Raw genomic sequence first — 17097 nt, forward strand, 5'->3', positions numbered from 1 at the left:
ACATTACTAATGCAACTATTATAAAATATATAACTATATAAAATATGCATATATTATAAAACATATATTTATTATTGCAATGATGATATCATTATGACATTTTATATATCATTTCATATATAACTAACTCATACATTATTATTAAAAATTTTTTCTTCATCAATTATTTCGCTATACAAAACATCCGCAATATTATTTTGTGAAGCACTTGACAATAAAATTAGTTTATAACGTCCTTTACAATTTGGGTCATCATTCAAAATAGACTTAAGCTTTTTGTAAAACAAAATCACTTCACGTTCAAGATCTTCATCATTAAAATTTGCTTCTCTATGTTTTGACATTTTATACAAGTTGTTAAGAGGAGTTGCATACTCCATAATAACATATTTTTGGGGTTTTTGTGGTTCACGTGGTTTAATGGAGTAAACACTGTTTTTGTAAGATCTCTCCTGTACTCCACCAGTACTTCTAATGTCCTCAAGACAGTTACGATGAAACTTTATATCATCACTGCATGCCAAGTTTGCTGTACAATTACAATCTTTCGGAATAACGATATACATAATCGGTTTTAAATACTTACAAGCATTATCTCCTTCAATCATAGAATTTGGTGCTACTGCTCCATCTACTAACATTTTTAACTTAGGAAGTTGTTCTTTTAAATAACCAAAGTAATAACCCCATGCTAAACCTGCAGCTAAATGTTTATTTTCAACTTCATTCAAATGAGAATACTCTATAATAGAAGGTTCTTTTAACTTTAGCAAATGCATAACAATTGAGCTACAAATCATATACGTTACATATACTGTAAATGAAAGGATTTTTTTATCTCCCAAGATCGATTGGTAAAGAGTTACTGAAAATGACAAAGCTAAGATAAAACAAATAACCTAAAAAAGAAAAAAAACTTTACAGTAAAAGTTTTTTAAAACAATTACCTCAAAGAATTGTAATAATTTAAAATGACAATGTTATTAAAAAACTTTTACATACACCAGAATAACTTGCCACAGTTATACAATTTTTGAAAGCTAATATGATTGAACCATTATATCTCTCTTTAATATGAAATATTTCCTCAGAAAAAAAGCAAATTCTTCTCAAAAATTCTCCAATAATTATTGAGGAAATCACCATTAGTATTAGCATTGAATCTTCTTTAAAAGATCTCGGGAAAAAAAACATGTTTAAACAATAAACAACAACCAAAAAACACATTAAATATAACATTATGTATAATTCTCTGCCTCTACGTTTATTGAAAATATGTCCGAAACCATTATTTTGTTCAAAATCAGAATCAACCATTTTTTAATTTTGGAACGGGAGGCAAATTTTAAAGGTTATTTGTTAATAGCAGATAACTCTGAAACTGAAGCAGAAAATCCCAGATTTCAAGCTTCACTTTCGCAACTAGCCAACCTTCTTTCGAAACTAGCCAAGTTCATCCGTAAATGTTTTTCATTACGTGTGTTTTTCTGTTTTAAAGTAATGCACAGTGGGGTAGAATATTTTTTCCGTGGCCAAAAGTCCCAAAAAAGTCAAAACTTCTAAACTTTTTTTATTTTATTAATGAAACATAGGTGCTTTTACTCTACTCTAAAATGTATCCGTTTAATCGCTAGAGATGAAGGCAAGCTTGCTAGAACCATTCACAATGGCTTTAAAATTGTCAAATTTTCGTAAAAATTTTTTTTATTTTAAATAAACATATTAACTTAGTGCTTATAAAAAGTATATGTTTTAGTTATATATTTGTATTTAATTTGTTCATAATATGTCTTAGAATTGTTGGTATTTTAAAGGTGTTTTTCTAAGTTTCCTCATCTTCCTTTTTCTAAATGTCACTCGAAGATTGTTTGATTTTCTGATTTTAGCATTTACTAAACGGCAGTTATTGTTAAAAAAAAAACCCAGCTGCGACCATGTATTCTTTATGATATATTTTTTAATTCAAAATCGACGACTATTTTTGCTTTTATAAAAAGACCAGTTTAAAGTTAAGATATTTGTTTAAGGAATATAGTTTTTTTTAATTTTATTTAACACATCGAACCGTTATTGTTTAAATAAAAATTTTTGTTATTAATTTGATGTTTTCAAAAAAGGAAAAAAAAGAAATGATAATCATTTCACTATAAATACATAAAAATCAAATATTTAAGTATTCGATTCCAACCAAATCCCGCTCTCTTGAAATAGGAATTTATGTTATTTAGGAAGTATAAAGGTTGTTTAATACTATTAAATAAAATCAGCTGCGACTAGCTATAATTTAAACTTAAAATCGATTTTGAAAACTCAAGATTTTAGACTAATTTAATTCTTACTTTACAATGCATTGTGATATGAAAAAATTTATTTGTCTGGAAATTTGAAGTTTATTTGATATTATATGATTATATTAAGACTAATTAGTTGATAATTGCAGCGATTTGATTAAAAAAATGTAACGTTAAAAAAGCTTTAAGCTTAAAAAATTAATGTAGACTCTATAAGAAAATTGAAGTTAGATATTTGCATATACTGTAAATGTTAAAAAATAGTTAAACTATTAGTCACGAACATCCTGCATATAGACTTTTAGTGAACTACACTTACTATATTTTATATCGTTAATATTAAACAAATATTTAAAACTGAGGATTTATTTTTTATAGCTCCAGGTTAAAAGTTTATTCCTATTTTACAAATAAGTGCACATAATAATTTCGTTCAAATCAAAAGGTAAAAATAATATAAATAAAATTTTAGTTAGTAAATTCAAAGTCAGCATAGTAATAAAATGGCGAATCAGTGTTTTCATTTTCAGATGATCCAATAATGTCATTGTGTTCATTTAAATTTCTTATATCAGTTATTTTTATTGGTTTTAGTTCCTTATTTCTATCATCAAAATCATCATCCTCATCCGCATATATATCATCATTAGCATCATTTGTATTTTCTTTTTCAGTTACTTCAAAATCAAGATCGACTGCGTCTCCTTCTAGGTTCATTTTTTTATGTTTACATTTTGATCTTGCATAGTTTAGAGATGAAAGAATTGGGTCACTCGAAAGCATTAAATAATTGAATTGGTCCATCATTGTAGCTTTTCGATCAAATTTACGAGTGTGTTGTGAGCGAATATTTTTATTATCTTTATTCCGAGCTTCAATTGCTTCTTCAGAGTACATTTCAATTGGTAGCATAAATCTAGATATTGTCAGACTACTATGAATGAGTAGTTTGTGTACTGAGGCTGACATGTAAAACCATGAGTACTCTCGAACAAATATATTTGCTCTTTCCAAATAATATGTTTCATATTTGGCTATAATAATTTTTTTATTCAAATTAATGAATGATAGTATAATGTATACATTATACTATCAGTCATTAATTTGAATTATTCAAATTAATGACTGATATTCAAATAATTTTTTTATTCAAATTAATGAATGATAGTATAATGTATACATTATACTATCAGTCATTAATTTGAATAAAAAAATTATTATAGCCAAATATGAAACATATTATACTACAGGCTATATATAGCCTGTAGATTAAATCTTTCTTGACTCCTGTTATTCGCGAAAACTCTGCATGCTGACGAAAAGCACGACGAGCTGCATTGCCATCATTTGTTGTCCCAGGTCAGCCTTGAAGAGGCAAGTCCAATTTAATAAGGCCAATTTTTGCAAACTCACACTGAACAAATCTTTTTTTTTTACAGCTGCTAATTTTATATTTTCAGGTCCACATATTTGCCATTCTTTAATAGTCTATAACTTATATGCAGAATACACTCGAAACATCGAATCCATGTATGTAATGACGATAACCCAAGCTCCAAGCTTTGCGAATCCGTTGAACGGATCAGAGCTTTATCTAACTTGTTCATTGATCTTGGAGTACGTTTGCAAATATTACAAATTTGAACCGATTTGTTGTCACAAATTGCATTAACTGCTTTTCCATCAATCATTGTAAGCTTAAGATCGAAGCTTACTTCAATTACAAGCTTCTTTTCAGCTTCTGGTTCAATTATTTCCATATCAATAATCATTGTACTCTCCTCAAGCAAATTGATTTGCTTGTCAAAGTTTTTTTTTTCACTTAAAACTAAAGGGTTTTCAGCAAAATACTGAATTCTTAGTGGACAGCAGAATCGCATTGAAGAAGGCACTTGATTTTCCCAAATTGTCAATTTTTTTTACCATACGATAACTTAAGTGGCACTAGGCAAATAGAAAACAAACTTTGATGAGACATTAAATCATTACATTAATCATTGTTGTTTTTTTGGACGGAAAATCTTTGTTTATACTAGAGTTGTTAACCGGAAGATTTCTTACAATTCCGGTAAAATAAAATTCTTTCGGAAGGATATTGAGAATCAGGAATTTTTTTTTTCGTACCGAATTTTGCGAAACAAAAAAAACCGTCGATGTTCATTTCGCAAATGCTACTTACGAATTGTAGCCTTTCGCAAGTTGAATTACGAAATAAAACTTATTTTGCTATATACGAAAGTAGCGCTTACGGAAGTCGCACTTGCGAAATGAGCTCTTTCGCTAAACGACGTTTTGAAGTCTATAAAAAAATTTTGTTGGCCAAACGGATATAATTGTAAAAAATAAAACTTTTTTATACCAAAATGTTTATAATAAAATTTTATTTTCAGTATTGAACATTTTGAGGTTTAATTTTTGAAAATAATGATAAAAAACCAAATTTCTTTCGAAACGAAACTCTTTCGCACCGCAACTTGCGAAACAGTTCTTAATGGAAAAAAACTTACGAAACGCGGCATAATAAATGTATTTAATTACGTTTTATGAATCAAATACATATAATTAACTAAGTAATTAAAATACTAATTTTTTATATGATATTGATAAGTTTCAGTTTTGAACTTTTATAAAAAAATCAAGACTTTCATAAAACTTTTTAGAAACTTTCATAACTATATCTAACTATAACTATATCAACTATATCTGGTCTTCAAAATCTTATTAACATCGTCCAAAAGTATGTAATATCAAACTTTATCAAACTAAATGCAGAATTTTTAATATCTGGAGTAAGCTCGATCATCAATAACGTGATTTATGTTAACGATGCTCCTATTAAGTTTCAAAGCAATTTAAAACATCTTGGTTTCCTTTGGGATAATAAGAACAAAAATATGACGGCAACACTCCAAAAAACGAATATAAATGAAAGAATAACGCAATTTTTATCTGTTGCAAAAGCACTTATAAGAAACGGAATTCGCTTCTGCCAGCCTGCTACGATTATTTATTTATTTAATTCCCTAGCTATTCCAACGCTATTATACGGACTAGAACTGGGTGGTTGCAACAATAAGTTTCTACAGAATATTGATAAAGTTGGACGATCTGTCTTAAAATCATTTTTTAATATTTCTAAGCATAGTAAAAATTACCTCCACTCTTTTTTCAAAGTAGACTCTGTATTGAACATTCTTATTTACAACAAATTAAACTTATTTATCAGGCTACTTAATGACCCCATATGTTACTCCATTATAATGACTCAGTTGCCGTGTATAAATAACCAAAGTTTATTTGTTGGTGAGATATGGCTAATATGCAAGCAATTTGGTATTAATATGCTGCAATGTATGATCGAGGGCAATAAAATTAAAACTGCACGCCCTAAGGAAGTGTTAGATGCCAATATCACCGCAATTTTAAAACAATCTGTCCAATTATGGAATTTAAAGGAACAAAGACTTATATTTAGAACTTTGATGGAAGAAAATATTCCAAGAACAGTACAAGAATACACATAGCATTTTCTTTATTTGTTTTTTTACCTACAATTTATGTAATTTAAAATGGTGTTTAAAAGAATATATATATATATATATATATATATATATATATATATATATATATATATATATATATATATATATATATATATATATATATATATATATATATATAAACTTTTTAGAATCTCATTTAATGAATAAGAATTAAATAAAGATTATAACTTGAACATACGAATGCAATTGCGTAATCGGGAAACAATGCCTACGTTGAAATCAAAAAAAGACCTAATTTAAATGATGAATGCTAAAACTTAATTATGTAATAAAATACTTAAAAATAGCTCTCACTTGATTTCAAATAGAATAATTATATATATATATATATATATATATATATATATATATATATATATATATATATTCTCTTTCTCTTTTCTACAAATACTATAATGGGCACTGCTCTAAAGAGCTAGCGTCTCTTGTGCCATCTACTAAAATTCATTCTCGTGTTACTCGTCATTCAATTAAGTGTCATCCTTTTTCTGTGACTGTTCCTAAGTGCTCCAAAAACGCTTATTCGTCTAGTTTTTTTCCTCGAACATCAGTTCTTTGGAATTCGCTTCCTTCATCTTGCTTTCCTGATTCGTATAATTTGCAATCTTTTAAATCGTCCGTCAATCGTTATCTTGCTCTACAATCTTCATCTTTTCTCTTACAGTAACTTCCAACTTTAATTAGTGGCTGCTTGCAGCCTTGTTGGAAGCGAAGATGTTTAAAAAAAAAAAAAAAAAATATATATATATATATATATATATATATATATATATATATATATATATACTGCCTGCCCCAACCAAACCCTCAGTCGATGTAGCAACACTCCCTTGCGGGTTAGGCTATTTGTCAGTCGATGTAGCAGTACTCCCTTGCAAGTCAGGCTATTTGTCAGTCGATGTAGCAGCACTCCCTTGCGAGTCAGGCTATTTGTCAGTCGGTGTAGCAGCACTCCCTTGCGAGTCAGGCTATAAGATAGTCAATGTAGCAACACTCCGCGCATGATTTACAGTAAAAAAAATAAAAATAAAAACATTTTATTAAAAAAAATAAAAATAAAAATATTGTTTATATTGTTAAAAACATTCAAAATGTTTTAAAAACATTCAGAATGTTTTTAAAAACATTCTGGTCAATTAAATTTGCGTTTTTGTGGTTTTTTTATATAACAATTAATTTGTAATTAAATTAATGGTTTTGACTTTCGTCCAACACGAAAGTGTTGGACGAAAGTCAAAAGTAATTAAAAGTGACGTATGTGTTGGCGTAAGAATCACTTTTTTCCTTCCGCTCTTCCCAAAGCCAACAAACTATAGATCTATATATATATATATATATATATATATATATATATATATATATATATATATATATATATATATATATATATATATATATATATATATATATATATATATATATATATATATATATATATATATATATATATATATATATATATATATATATATATATATGTACATATATATATATATATATATATATATATATATATATATATATATATATATATATATATATATATATATATAAAATAAATAATAACATTTTTTGTATAACAATTTAATGAATGCTTTCGAGCCTATTCCGTAGGCGCACATTCCATAACGCTCCTTCCGAAAGGAACTGGTTCGCAAGTATTCTTTCGAAATGATTTGTTTTGCAAGTTTCTTTTCGTAAAGGGTTATTACGGAATAATTATTATTTATTTTTTTCGTATAATGCATTACGGAAGGTGAGTTTGCGCAAGTACAACTTCCGCAATACCAACTTGAAATACGGAAGATATAAATGCGAAATTTTCGTAAGTTTTTGTTTACGGCGAACAACCCTAGTTTATACTGCTTTTGGCTACTTTCACCGTCGAAGTCCCATTTGCAATACAAAGTCATTCCTATACAGGATTCAAAAGAATCAAGTTGAGATATTTTATTTTTAACAGTAGTTAGTTGCAGCATTCGATAAACTGTATGGTGTAACAATTCTTTCAGTGGAACTTCGCCTCTCATTTCATTTTCAGCTATACAAATACCATCAGGATAACACCTTTTTTTTTTCGTCGCAAAGTTGTTATATGTTGGATTTATATTCGCATTACACTTAATTGAGTTATTTCGCATAACTTGATATTTGCGTCTTCGATAAATTCAAAGCTGTCATTAATAATAATCCCTCTAGTGGCGTATTTGGTACAATTTGCTTGTTTTTGTCCTGAATAAAACATTTTATTTCATTTGCCGAATCTGTATTTGATAAACATTCTTTAAATACGTACAGCAAACTATATCGCTTTTTCTTTTTTAAACCCATTTCTGCTGCTTGTAAGATTTTATCATGGTCGTGATTTACTAACAATATGGATGCGTGCCGACGTTTATTTCGGTAGGACATATCCTCGTTTTTTTGACATGGTCTCCCAAATGACTGTTCATTTAAACAAAAAACTTTTAAATAGACGGTTTGTGATGATTGTTCGCTAGATTGCTGAATAATTAAAGGCAAAATTTTATTATTAAGCCAAAATGACTCGCTACTTAAAAATTTGCTTTTATTTCAAAAATGTTTTTTGCTATGTTTTGATCGCCATTTGCATACAAATTCGAGAAGAGCTTTTTCAAAACGAGTAAAATCGTCATTTTTATTTTATAAATTAATGAATATATTTAATTCGTTTTTGAGCATACTATTTATACTGATCGATGATTTGTCTTGACGTAAGTTGTGATGAAATAGTGTCGTTAATTTTTTCAAATACTTCAAGTCGAGTTATGTTATTAAACATTTTTATAAGATAACTTGATTATTTATAAGATAGGAGTTTTAATAATGCTACTTCAAGAGAAAATTTAAATATCTATTATTTAGTGAAAATTTATAATTTTATTACTTTCAGAACATAATTGTAATCTAATCGCTGCAATTATCAACTAATTAGTCTTCATATAATCATATAATATCAAATAAACTTCAAATTTCCAGACAAATAAATTTTTTCATATCACAATGCATTGTAAAGTAAGAATTAAATTAGTCTAAAATCTTGAATTTTTAAAATCGATTTTAAGTTTAAATTATAGCTAGTCGCAGTTGATTTTATTTAATAGTATTAAACAACCTTTATACATCCTAAATATCATTAATACCAATTTCAAGAGAGCGGCATTTGGTTGGAATCGAATACTCAAATATTTGATTTTTATGTATTTATAGTGAAATGATTTTCTTTTCCTTTTTTTTCCTTTTTTGAAAACATTAAAATAATAAAAAAAATTTTTATTTAAACAATAACGGTTCGATGTGTTAAATAAAATTAAAAAAAAAACTATATTCCTTAAACAAATATCTTAACTTTAAACTGGTCTTTTTATAAAAGCAAAAATGTCGTCGATCTTGAACTAAAAAATATATCATAAAGAATACATGGTCGCAGCTGGGTTTTTTTTTTAACAATAACTGCCGTTTACTAAACGCTAAAATCAGAAAATCAAACAATCTTCGAGCACTGGATTGAAGAAAGATGGACAACCAAGGATAATAGTACTTAACCTGCAGAAATACAAACACAAAATATGAATCTTGAAAGAATCTCATCAACTGAAAGGCACGAATTCTTTCATTAACGAAGACTATTCTCGTGAGACCGTTGCAATTCAAAAAAGTTATTTGCCAAGTTAAACAAAGGCGCTCAAATAGTGAAAATGTAACGGTAAGATATGACAAAATTATTTATCTTAATAATAATTCTGAAATCTTAACAAATAACTAGCACTCCTTAAAAGAAATACTTTGGTGTTTTTTTTCCATTTATTATCACGGCTATGACTAATAACTTTGAATCCTTTTTTTTTAATCTATATGAAACAAATCTCTTTTCTTCAAAAGAAAACCTAGACCCTGAAAATAATTTTTATCGCAGTATTTTACGCGATTGTTCGTATCGTTTTCCAAGCCAACTAGAAGGGTTTCTTTTTAAAAATGCTCGCGAAAAAAATAATAATCAAATTGTAATTCTCCACCTCAATATAAACAGTTTGAATTGCAATTTTAAAAAACTTGTATATCTATTAGAAGAAACTAAACACATTTTTTATATTATTTGTTTAATTGAAACTTGGATCACAGTAGATGAATTAAGTAGTAATTTTGATGTTCCTCATTTTAATATAATTTTTATGGAGAGAAAAATAAATAAGCGCCACGGTGGAGTATTAATTTATGTTCACAAAAATTGTTTAAGTATTGCTTTAGGAATGATTTAAGCGTTTCTGACTGCGATAAAAAAATTGTAACTATTGAAACTACAAATGACCAAACTAAAAATATTTTACCAAGCTGTTGTAAAATATGTATTGTTGTATCGGCCACCTGACGGCGTGAGCGAAAACCTGAGCATGTCCTTACAACAAATCATTAAGAAAGGAACCAATGATAAAAACAAAAAACTATATAGTCGGAGATTATATAGTTTACTATATATGAATTGTTTTCTCTATAATGACGACCATAAAATTAAGAATTTTTATGATGCAATTTTTGAAACAGGGTCAGTTACTTTAAGAAATCGACCCACTAGAGTAACAATAAACACAGCAACTTTTATAGATAATATTATAACTACTGATATTTTCAATAATAATATACAAATAGGTATCATAAAAACTGATATATCAGGCTATTTAATACATTTAAAAACGACACAAAGTGCACGTGGCAAATAATGAAAGAAATTATTTGCAAAAAAAAAATCATGCTCTGGTTTCCTGCCACAAATGGTTAGAGTTGATAACAAAAGTTTATATGAACCAAAAACAATAGCTCAAGAATTTAACAAATATTTCACTCATATAGGACCAACGCTGACTGAAAAAATCCGTAAGACCAAGTCTTTGTTTACTGATTATCTAGAACCCCTGAATAATTGCATTTGTTCAGATGAGTTATCACCCGAATTAATGTTTGATGAGTTTGAAAGAGCCTTCAAATCTGTTTTAAAAAATAGAGCAATTGGAGCAGGTCAAATTAATGGAAACTGGTTATAGATTGCAATGAACAACTTAAAGTTGTTCTTTTTAAAATCTTTAGGGCTTCTATCCATCAAGGAGTATTCTCAGAACAATTAAAAATTGCAAAAATTATTCCTATTAAAGAAGGGGACAAGTCTGAAATCACTAGTTATCACCCTATCTCTGTTCTCTTTACATTTTCGAAAATTCTAGAAAAAATTATGTTCAATTGAATATACAAATATTTTCATCATAATAATCTACTACATATCAATCAATTTGGTTTCAAGAAAGATAACTCAACTGAACATGCAATTATCCAATTTGTACGTGAAATCTCAAAATCATTCAAAAAATCACAATATACGCTATGAATTTTTATTGACCTATCAAAAGTTTTTGATACGGTCGATCACCATATTTTGATTTATAAACTCAAATACTACGGGAAAAAAATAAAATTTTAAAATGGTTTAAAAGTTATTTATCTAACCGAAAACGATTAATACCATTTAACAATGATTATCAATCCACTTTTCTTAATATAACCTGTGGAGCCCTACAAGGTTCAATTCTTGGACCTCTCTTTTTTTAATTTATATGAATGACTTAAAGTTTCAAAACTTAAGACCATTATGTATGCATATGATACAAACTTATTCCTTTCTAACTATGATATTGCTGAACTTTTTAAAACAGTAAACGAATAACCCAGACATATATCTAATTAGTTCAAGTGTAATAAGTTAACCTTGAATACTAATAAAACAAAATGGGTTTAATTTCATTCGATTACAAAAAAGCGATTTCTCCCATCAAAATTACCTCAAATCTTTATCAATCAAAAGGAAATAAAAAGAGATTTTGTTACAAAAAATTTATGTGTTTATCTTGATGAAAAAATTACTTGGAATCACCATATTGATTATATAAGCACAAATATTTCTAAAAACATGGGGATCCTATAAAAATCACGAATCTATCTCAATAAGAAAGTCTTAATCCAACTTTATTACTCATTTATACATAGTTATTTAAATTGTGCCAATATTGCTTGGGGAAGTACAGAAAAAAGTGTGTTGCAACGTTTTTATCTCCGTCAGAAACGCGCAATCCGTATAATCAATTTTGCAAATCGCTTCTCTCATTTGAAGCATTATTTTATTAAAATGAGAGTTTTGAATATATAAGAGTTAAATGTATTTAATATTTTATGTTTGTATATATGTGGATAAATAACTTATCCCTAGCTGTCATCAAAGATCTTTTCTCTTTTAAACCAATCAGTAAATATATTTTGAGAAATAATAACTTTTTGAACGAACCTTTTTGTCAAACAAACTTTAATCAATTTTATGTTATCTATCAAGCGCCACACCTTTGGAATAAAATTGTTTTGCCAAATTTTAATTTTGAAATACCTATTACTTTTTGCCTTTTTTGTTAAAAAAAACTGAAAAATCTCATTCTTTCATTAGATAATATTTTGAATTATTATTAGTAGTAAAAGTTAAAAATATATTTTGGTCTACTTTTTTATTGTTTATATACATGTTTACGTTTATAGAAGTTTATTCCTACTTACTTTATTTATTGTTCTTATACTTTTTGCTTTTTAATTTATATGTTGGTTTAATTTATACTCTCAAGGTAAATAATCAGACACGGATTATTTACCTTGCAATTATGTAAAAGTTTATTATTATTTTTTATCTTATCTTTGTTAAATGCTTATTTAAGGTTCTGACGACAAGATCTTTGCGATCTTCTTTCAAATACCTTGTTTATATTTGTTATATTTTCTGTCATTGTAAGTTTATATTATTATTTTTATTATTGGTTATTTAAAGCTGTACTACGATTAACAAATGTGAACCAAAAAAAAAAAAAAAAAAAAAATCGCCTCTGTGTGCGGATATATATTTTTAGTATCTTCCTTTGCCGCTAGGGGCCTTAAATCATTATATTTGTATATTTTTATACTTTTTATCATTATTTAATTACTTAGTAATTTGGTTATAAAATTTAACTGTGATTAGTGTAAATTGTTGCTCGCGAACAATATAAGTTAAATAGGAAAAAAAAACCTAACGTCTTCATTTGTTGCTAAAAGACCTTATTTTAGCATATTTGTGCATTTTTAGACTTTTTATTGTTATTAAATTTCTTAGTAATTTTTGTTCTAGAATTATTAAATTTTGTTTTAAATTGTGATAAATTGTTAAAAAACAAATTGTTACCATTGGATGATATGAAAATAGAATAGTAACCAAATTTTTTTTGGCTTTCTTTTTCCGTTGGGGACTTATACTGTGCATTTTCAGGCTTTTTATTGGTATTTAGGTATTGGTATTTGATCAAAAAATTTTTTTAATGTTTTCCAAAATAAAACTGTGCCTGGACTTATAAACCACTTTCTAATTAGGGGAAAGGGGGCTAAATAGTACCCCCAAAGGAAAAAAATTAATAAAAATAAAACTAAATGTAGGAAAAAGTTTATTTTTAGATAGAAACAAGCATTGATGAAACTAAAACAAACAATCATGATTTCAAGATGTAAATATTAAAATAAAGAGCACACTAATAAAAACTAAAAATAAACAAGGTGATACTAATTACCCACAAGAAGGTTCAAATAGTACCACTAGTGAGGCTAATAAGTACCAAAGGGTATGAAGAAAAAAAAAGCTCAGCACTAATAATAAGTAATAAATAAAACAATAACTGGTTCATTCATCGCTTGTAAAATATATTTATTGACATAATTCACATATATAACTATCATGTGACCCATTTTGAGACTCAGATGATGAGCATGCAACATGTACCCATGCTCACAAATTAAACACTAGATCATATCCTCTTCAATGTCCTCATCACACATAAAGCAGTACCAACGCTGCTCTTTGTTATCTTTAGAGGTTGGGGTAATTAGTACCACAGGTACGATTTACCCCACCATCACAGGTACGATTTACCCGACTATGACTAAACATAGTTTTCTACTTCAGTGTTTTAATGGGCAAAGTGAATCGGAAAAAAACGTATTTATTAATGAAGAAGAATGGATGGGCTAACACCATAAAAAAATATAAATAAGTTACGTATATCCACGCCTGCAAGGTACGACTAGTAGGACAGTGTAATTATTACATCAAATAGTGTAAAAAAAGGGAAACAGACTTACCTCCTTTCTTTAACGTTCGATTCCGCCATTTTTTGGTCAGTATACATATTTCATCTGCTGGCTTGATTTTATCGTGTTTCCGCCAATTTCAACGAATCAGAAAAAGAACAATGACGCTGGTACGAATTGCACAGCGGTACTTATTACCCCCCTTTCCTCTATCTATTCAGTAATTCAAACTAGCATTTTTTTAAATTATTATTTTTTATTTATTTTAGGCATTTTTAGGCTTTTCTTATCGTTCTTAATTACTCAGTAAATTGCTATTTATGATTATTTGTGATTCTAACTAACAATTTTTAAAAATTATTGTTATTTATTTATTTTTAAAAATTGTAGAAAAATTTACTATTTATGAGTATATAAAGATTAGTATACTACACAGCAAAATCCAAGATTCTAGGTCAAGAATTTTTGTTCTTATTTTAAGAACTTGATTCTTGTTTTAAGAACCTGATTCTTATTTTAGGAATTTGATTCTTGTTTTAAGAACCTGATTCTTATTTTAAGAACCTGATTCTTATTTTAAGAACTTGATTCTCATTTTGAGAACTTCATTTTTATTTAAGGATATTTAATAAAAAACATTATTCCTAATTTTATAATATCATAATAATATTATAAAATTAGGAATAATAATACGCCCGCCGCGAGGAATCGGGGGAGGGGGGGGGATTTGTGGCAAATTCTAAAAAACGAGGACCTCATTTATCTTATTATTATTTTTTTTCAGTTGGTAAAAGCTGTAATGGCACTCCTTACGTGACACCTACTCACGCCCAATATATATATATATATATATATATATATATATATATATATATATATATATATATATATATATATATATATATATATATATATATATATATATATATATATATATATATATATATATATCAAAGGCCCTAGCTTTTAACAGGTATTCCTAAAAAAATTGATTAAATTTTGAATGGGACCCCTAAATTCAGAGAAAAAAAAGCCACTAAATTTCCTCTCCTGTTCCCCGTCCCCCACTATCTGAAAGACCCTGCGTTCATGATTTTATGTAATCTAATAGTCTGATCTATTTGATCGCCATTAAGACTAAAATACCCACCAGAAGGAGTCATATACTACAAGAATTCTATAAAACTTGCATTTAAAAAGTGCGATTTTTATATCTGCAAATCTGCAAAAATCTAATCTTGTATAAATGTGAATCTTTTGTAAGGGTGAAATAGTTGCAAAATAATATAAGTGTTAAGTGCAAGAATAAGTGCAAACATGCATAGGCGCAATTCGGTTTGAAGAGCTCCAAAGTTGTGCACTTTTTTTATAATAAATGAATATAACAAAAATGAATATACTGCCTAGCGACGTATCAAGGAATTTTTGTAGGCCAGTGCACTGGCCTACAAAACCAGCTATCTTTACGTTTGAACTCTCCTTGGATTACCAAGGGATTAAAAAAATCATCGAAAATCAAACAAAAGTTGTATATAACTTTTCTTAAAACAAAAACAACTGCAAACGAAAAAATTTACAAAAATTATAAATATTTGTTTGAGAAAATTCGTAAAAACTTAAAAAAAAAAAATTATTATTCAGAATTAATTAACAAATTTAAAAATAACACAAAGCGCATTTGGAAAATAATGAAGGAAATTACTGGAAAAAAAAAATCATGCTTAGGTTTTCTACCACAAATGATTAAAATTGATAACCAAACGCAATATCACATGAATTTAATAAATTTTTTACTGAAATAGGTCCTAAACTATCAATTAAGATCCCTAATACCAAAGCCTTATTTAGTGACTTCTTATTACCATTGGATAAGTGCGTATGCTCTGATGAGTTGTCCTCTGATTTATCAACTGAAGAACTTGAAAGGGCATTCAAATCTATTAAAAAGAATAAATCACGTGGATCAGATGAAATAAACGGAAATGTGATTATAGATTGTTTCGAGCAATTAAAAGATGTTTTCTTTAAAGTTTTTAGCGCATCAATTAAACAAGGAATTTTTCCAGAGCAATTAAAAATTGCTCAAGTGACTCCTATTTATAAAGAGGGAGATCAATCTAAAATAACAAACTATCGCCCCATCTCTATGCTTTCTATATTTTCGAAAGTTTTAGAAAGAATTATGTGTAACAGAGTATACAAACATCTTGACAAAAATAACTAACTATACGCTAATCAGTTTAGTTTTAAAAAGGATAACTCAACGGAGCATGCCATCATCCAATTTGTAAATGAAATCTCAAAATCTTTTGAACAATCAAAATATACTTTAGGTATTTTTATTGACCTATCGAAAGCCTTCGATACGGTCAACCATCACATTTTACTTGAAAAGCTGAAGTACTATGGAATAAATAAACAAGTGTTAAGGTGGTTCAAAAGTTACTTATCGAATAGAAAACAATTTGTTATTGGTAATGACAGCTATCAAAACAATTGTCTAAATATAACATGCGGGGTTCCACAAGGTTCAATCCTTGGACCACTCCTTTTTTAATCTATATAAACGATCTAAATAAAGCAACTAATCTGATGAGCATCATGTTCGCAGATGATACTAATTTATTTGTCTCTAAGAGTGATATTAACAAACTTTTTGCTACAGCAAATAAAGAACTTGAACATTTATCTCACTGGTTCAAATCTAATAAACTAACACTAAACACCGAAAAAATTAAATGGACACTTTTTCATTCGCTTAAGAAAAAAAACTCCTTACCCTCAAACTTGCCTCAAATCTTTATTGACAATATTGAAATTAAAAGAGATCATTATTTGAAATCAACACATTAATTATATATGCTCCAAAGTCTCTAAAAACATTGGAGTTTTATACAAAGCTCGAAATTATCTCAATAAGATAAGTTTAAGACAACTCTATTTTTCATTTATTCATTGTTACTTAAACTATGCAAATACTGCCTGGGGAAGTACTGAAAAAAGTAAACTACAACGTCTTTATCGCTGTCAGAAACGGGCAATTCGCATAATTAACTTTGTTGATCGTTTTTCTCATTGTAAAC

General features: G+C 27.7%; 2 protein-coding genes across 2 annotated transcripts; one reads left to right on the forward strand and one right to left on the reverse strand.

Moving 5' to 3' along the window:
- LOC136091383 (stimulator of interferon genes protein-like) lies at positions 1-1859 on the reverse strand. Its single transcript, XM_065818869.1, has 2 exons — positions 1003-1859; positions 1-899 (listed from the first exon to the last, which is right to left on the reverse strand). Exons 1-2 carry the CDS (start codon positions 1315-1317, stop codon positions 129-131), a joined length of 1086 nt encoding a protein of 361 aa, XP_065674941.1. The 5' UTR covers positions 1318-1859; the 3' UTR covers positions 1-128.
- An 8785-nt stretch (positions 1860-10644) lies between these two features.
- Positions 10645-16238, forward strand: LOC136091937 (uncharacterized). The gene is made up of 2 exons (XM_065819657.1): positions 10645-10888; positions 15817-16238. Exons 1-2 carry the CDS (start codon positions 10645-10647, stop codon positions 16236-16238), a joined length of 666 nt encoding a protein of 221 aa, XP_065675729.1.
- The last annotated feature ends 859 nt before the right edge of the window (positions 16239-17097 follow it).

This window comes from Hydra vulgaris, chromosome 15 (genome assembly GCF_038396675.1).
Source record: "Hydra vulgaris chromosome 15, alternate assembly HydraT2T_AEP".
In the NCBI taxonomy this organism is placed as follows: Eukaryota; Metazoa; Cnidaria; class Hydrozoa; order Anthoathecata; family Hydridae; genus Hydra; species Hydra vulgaris.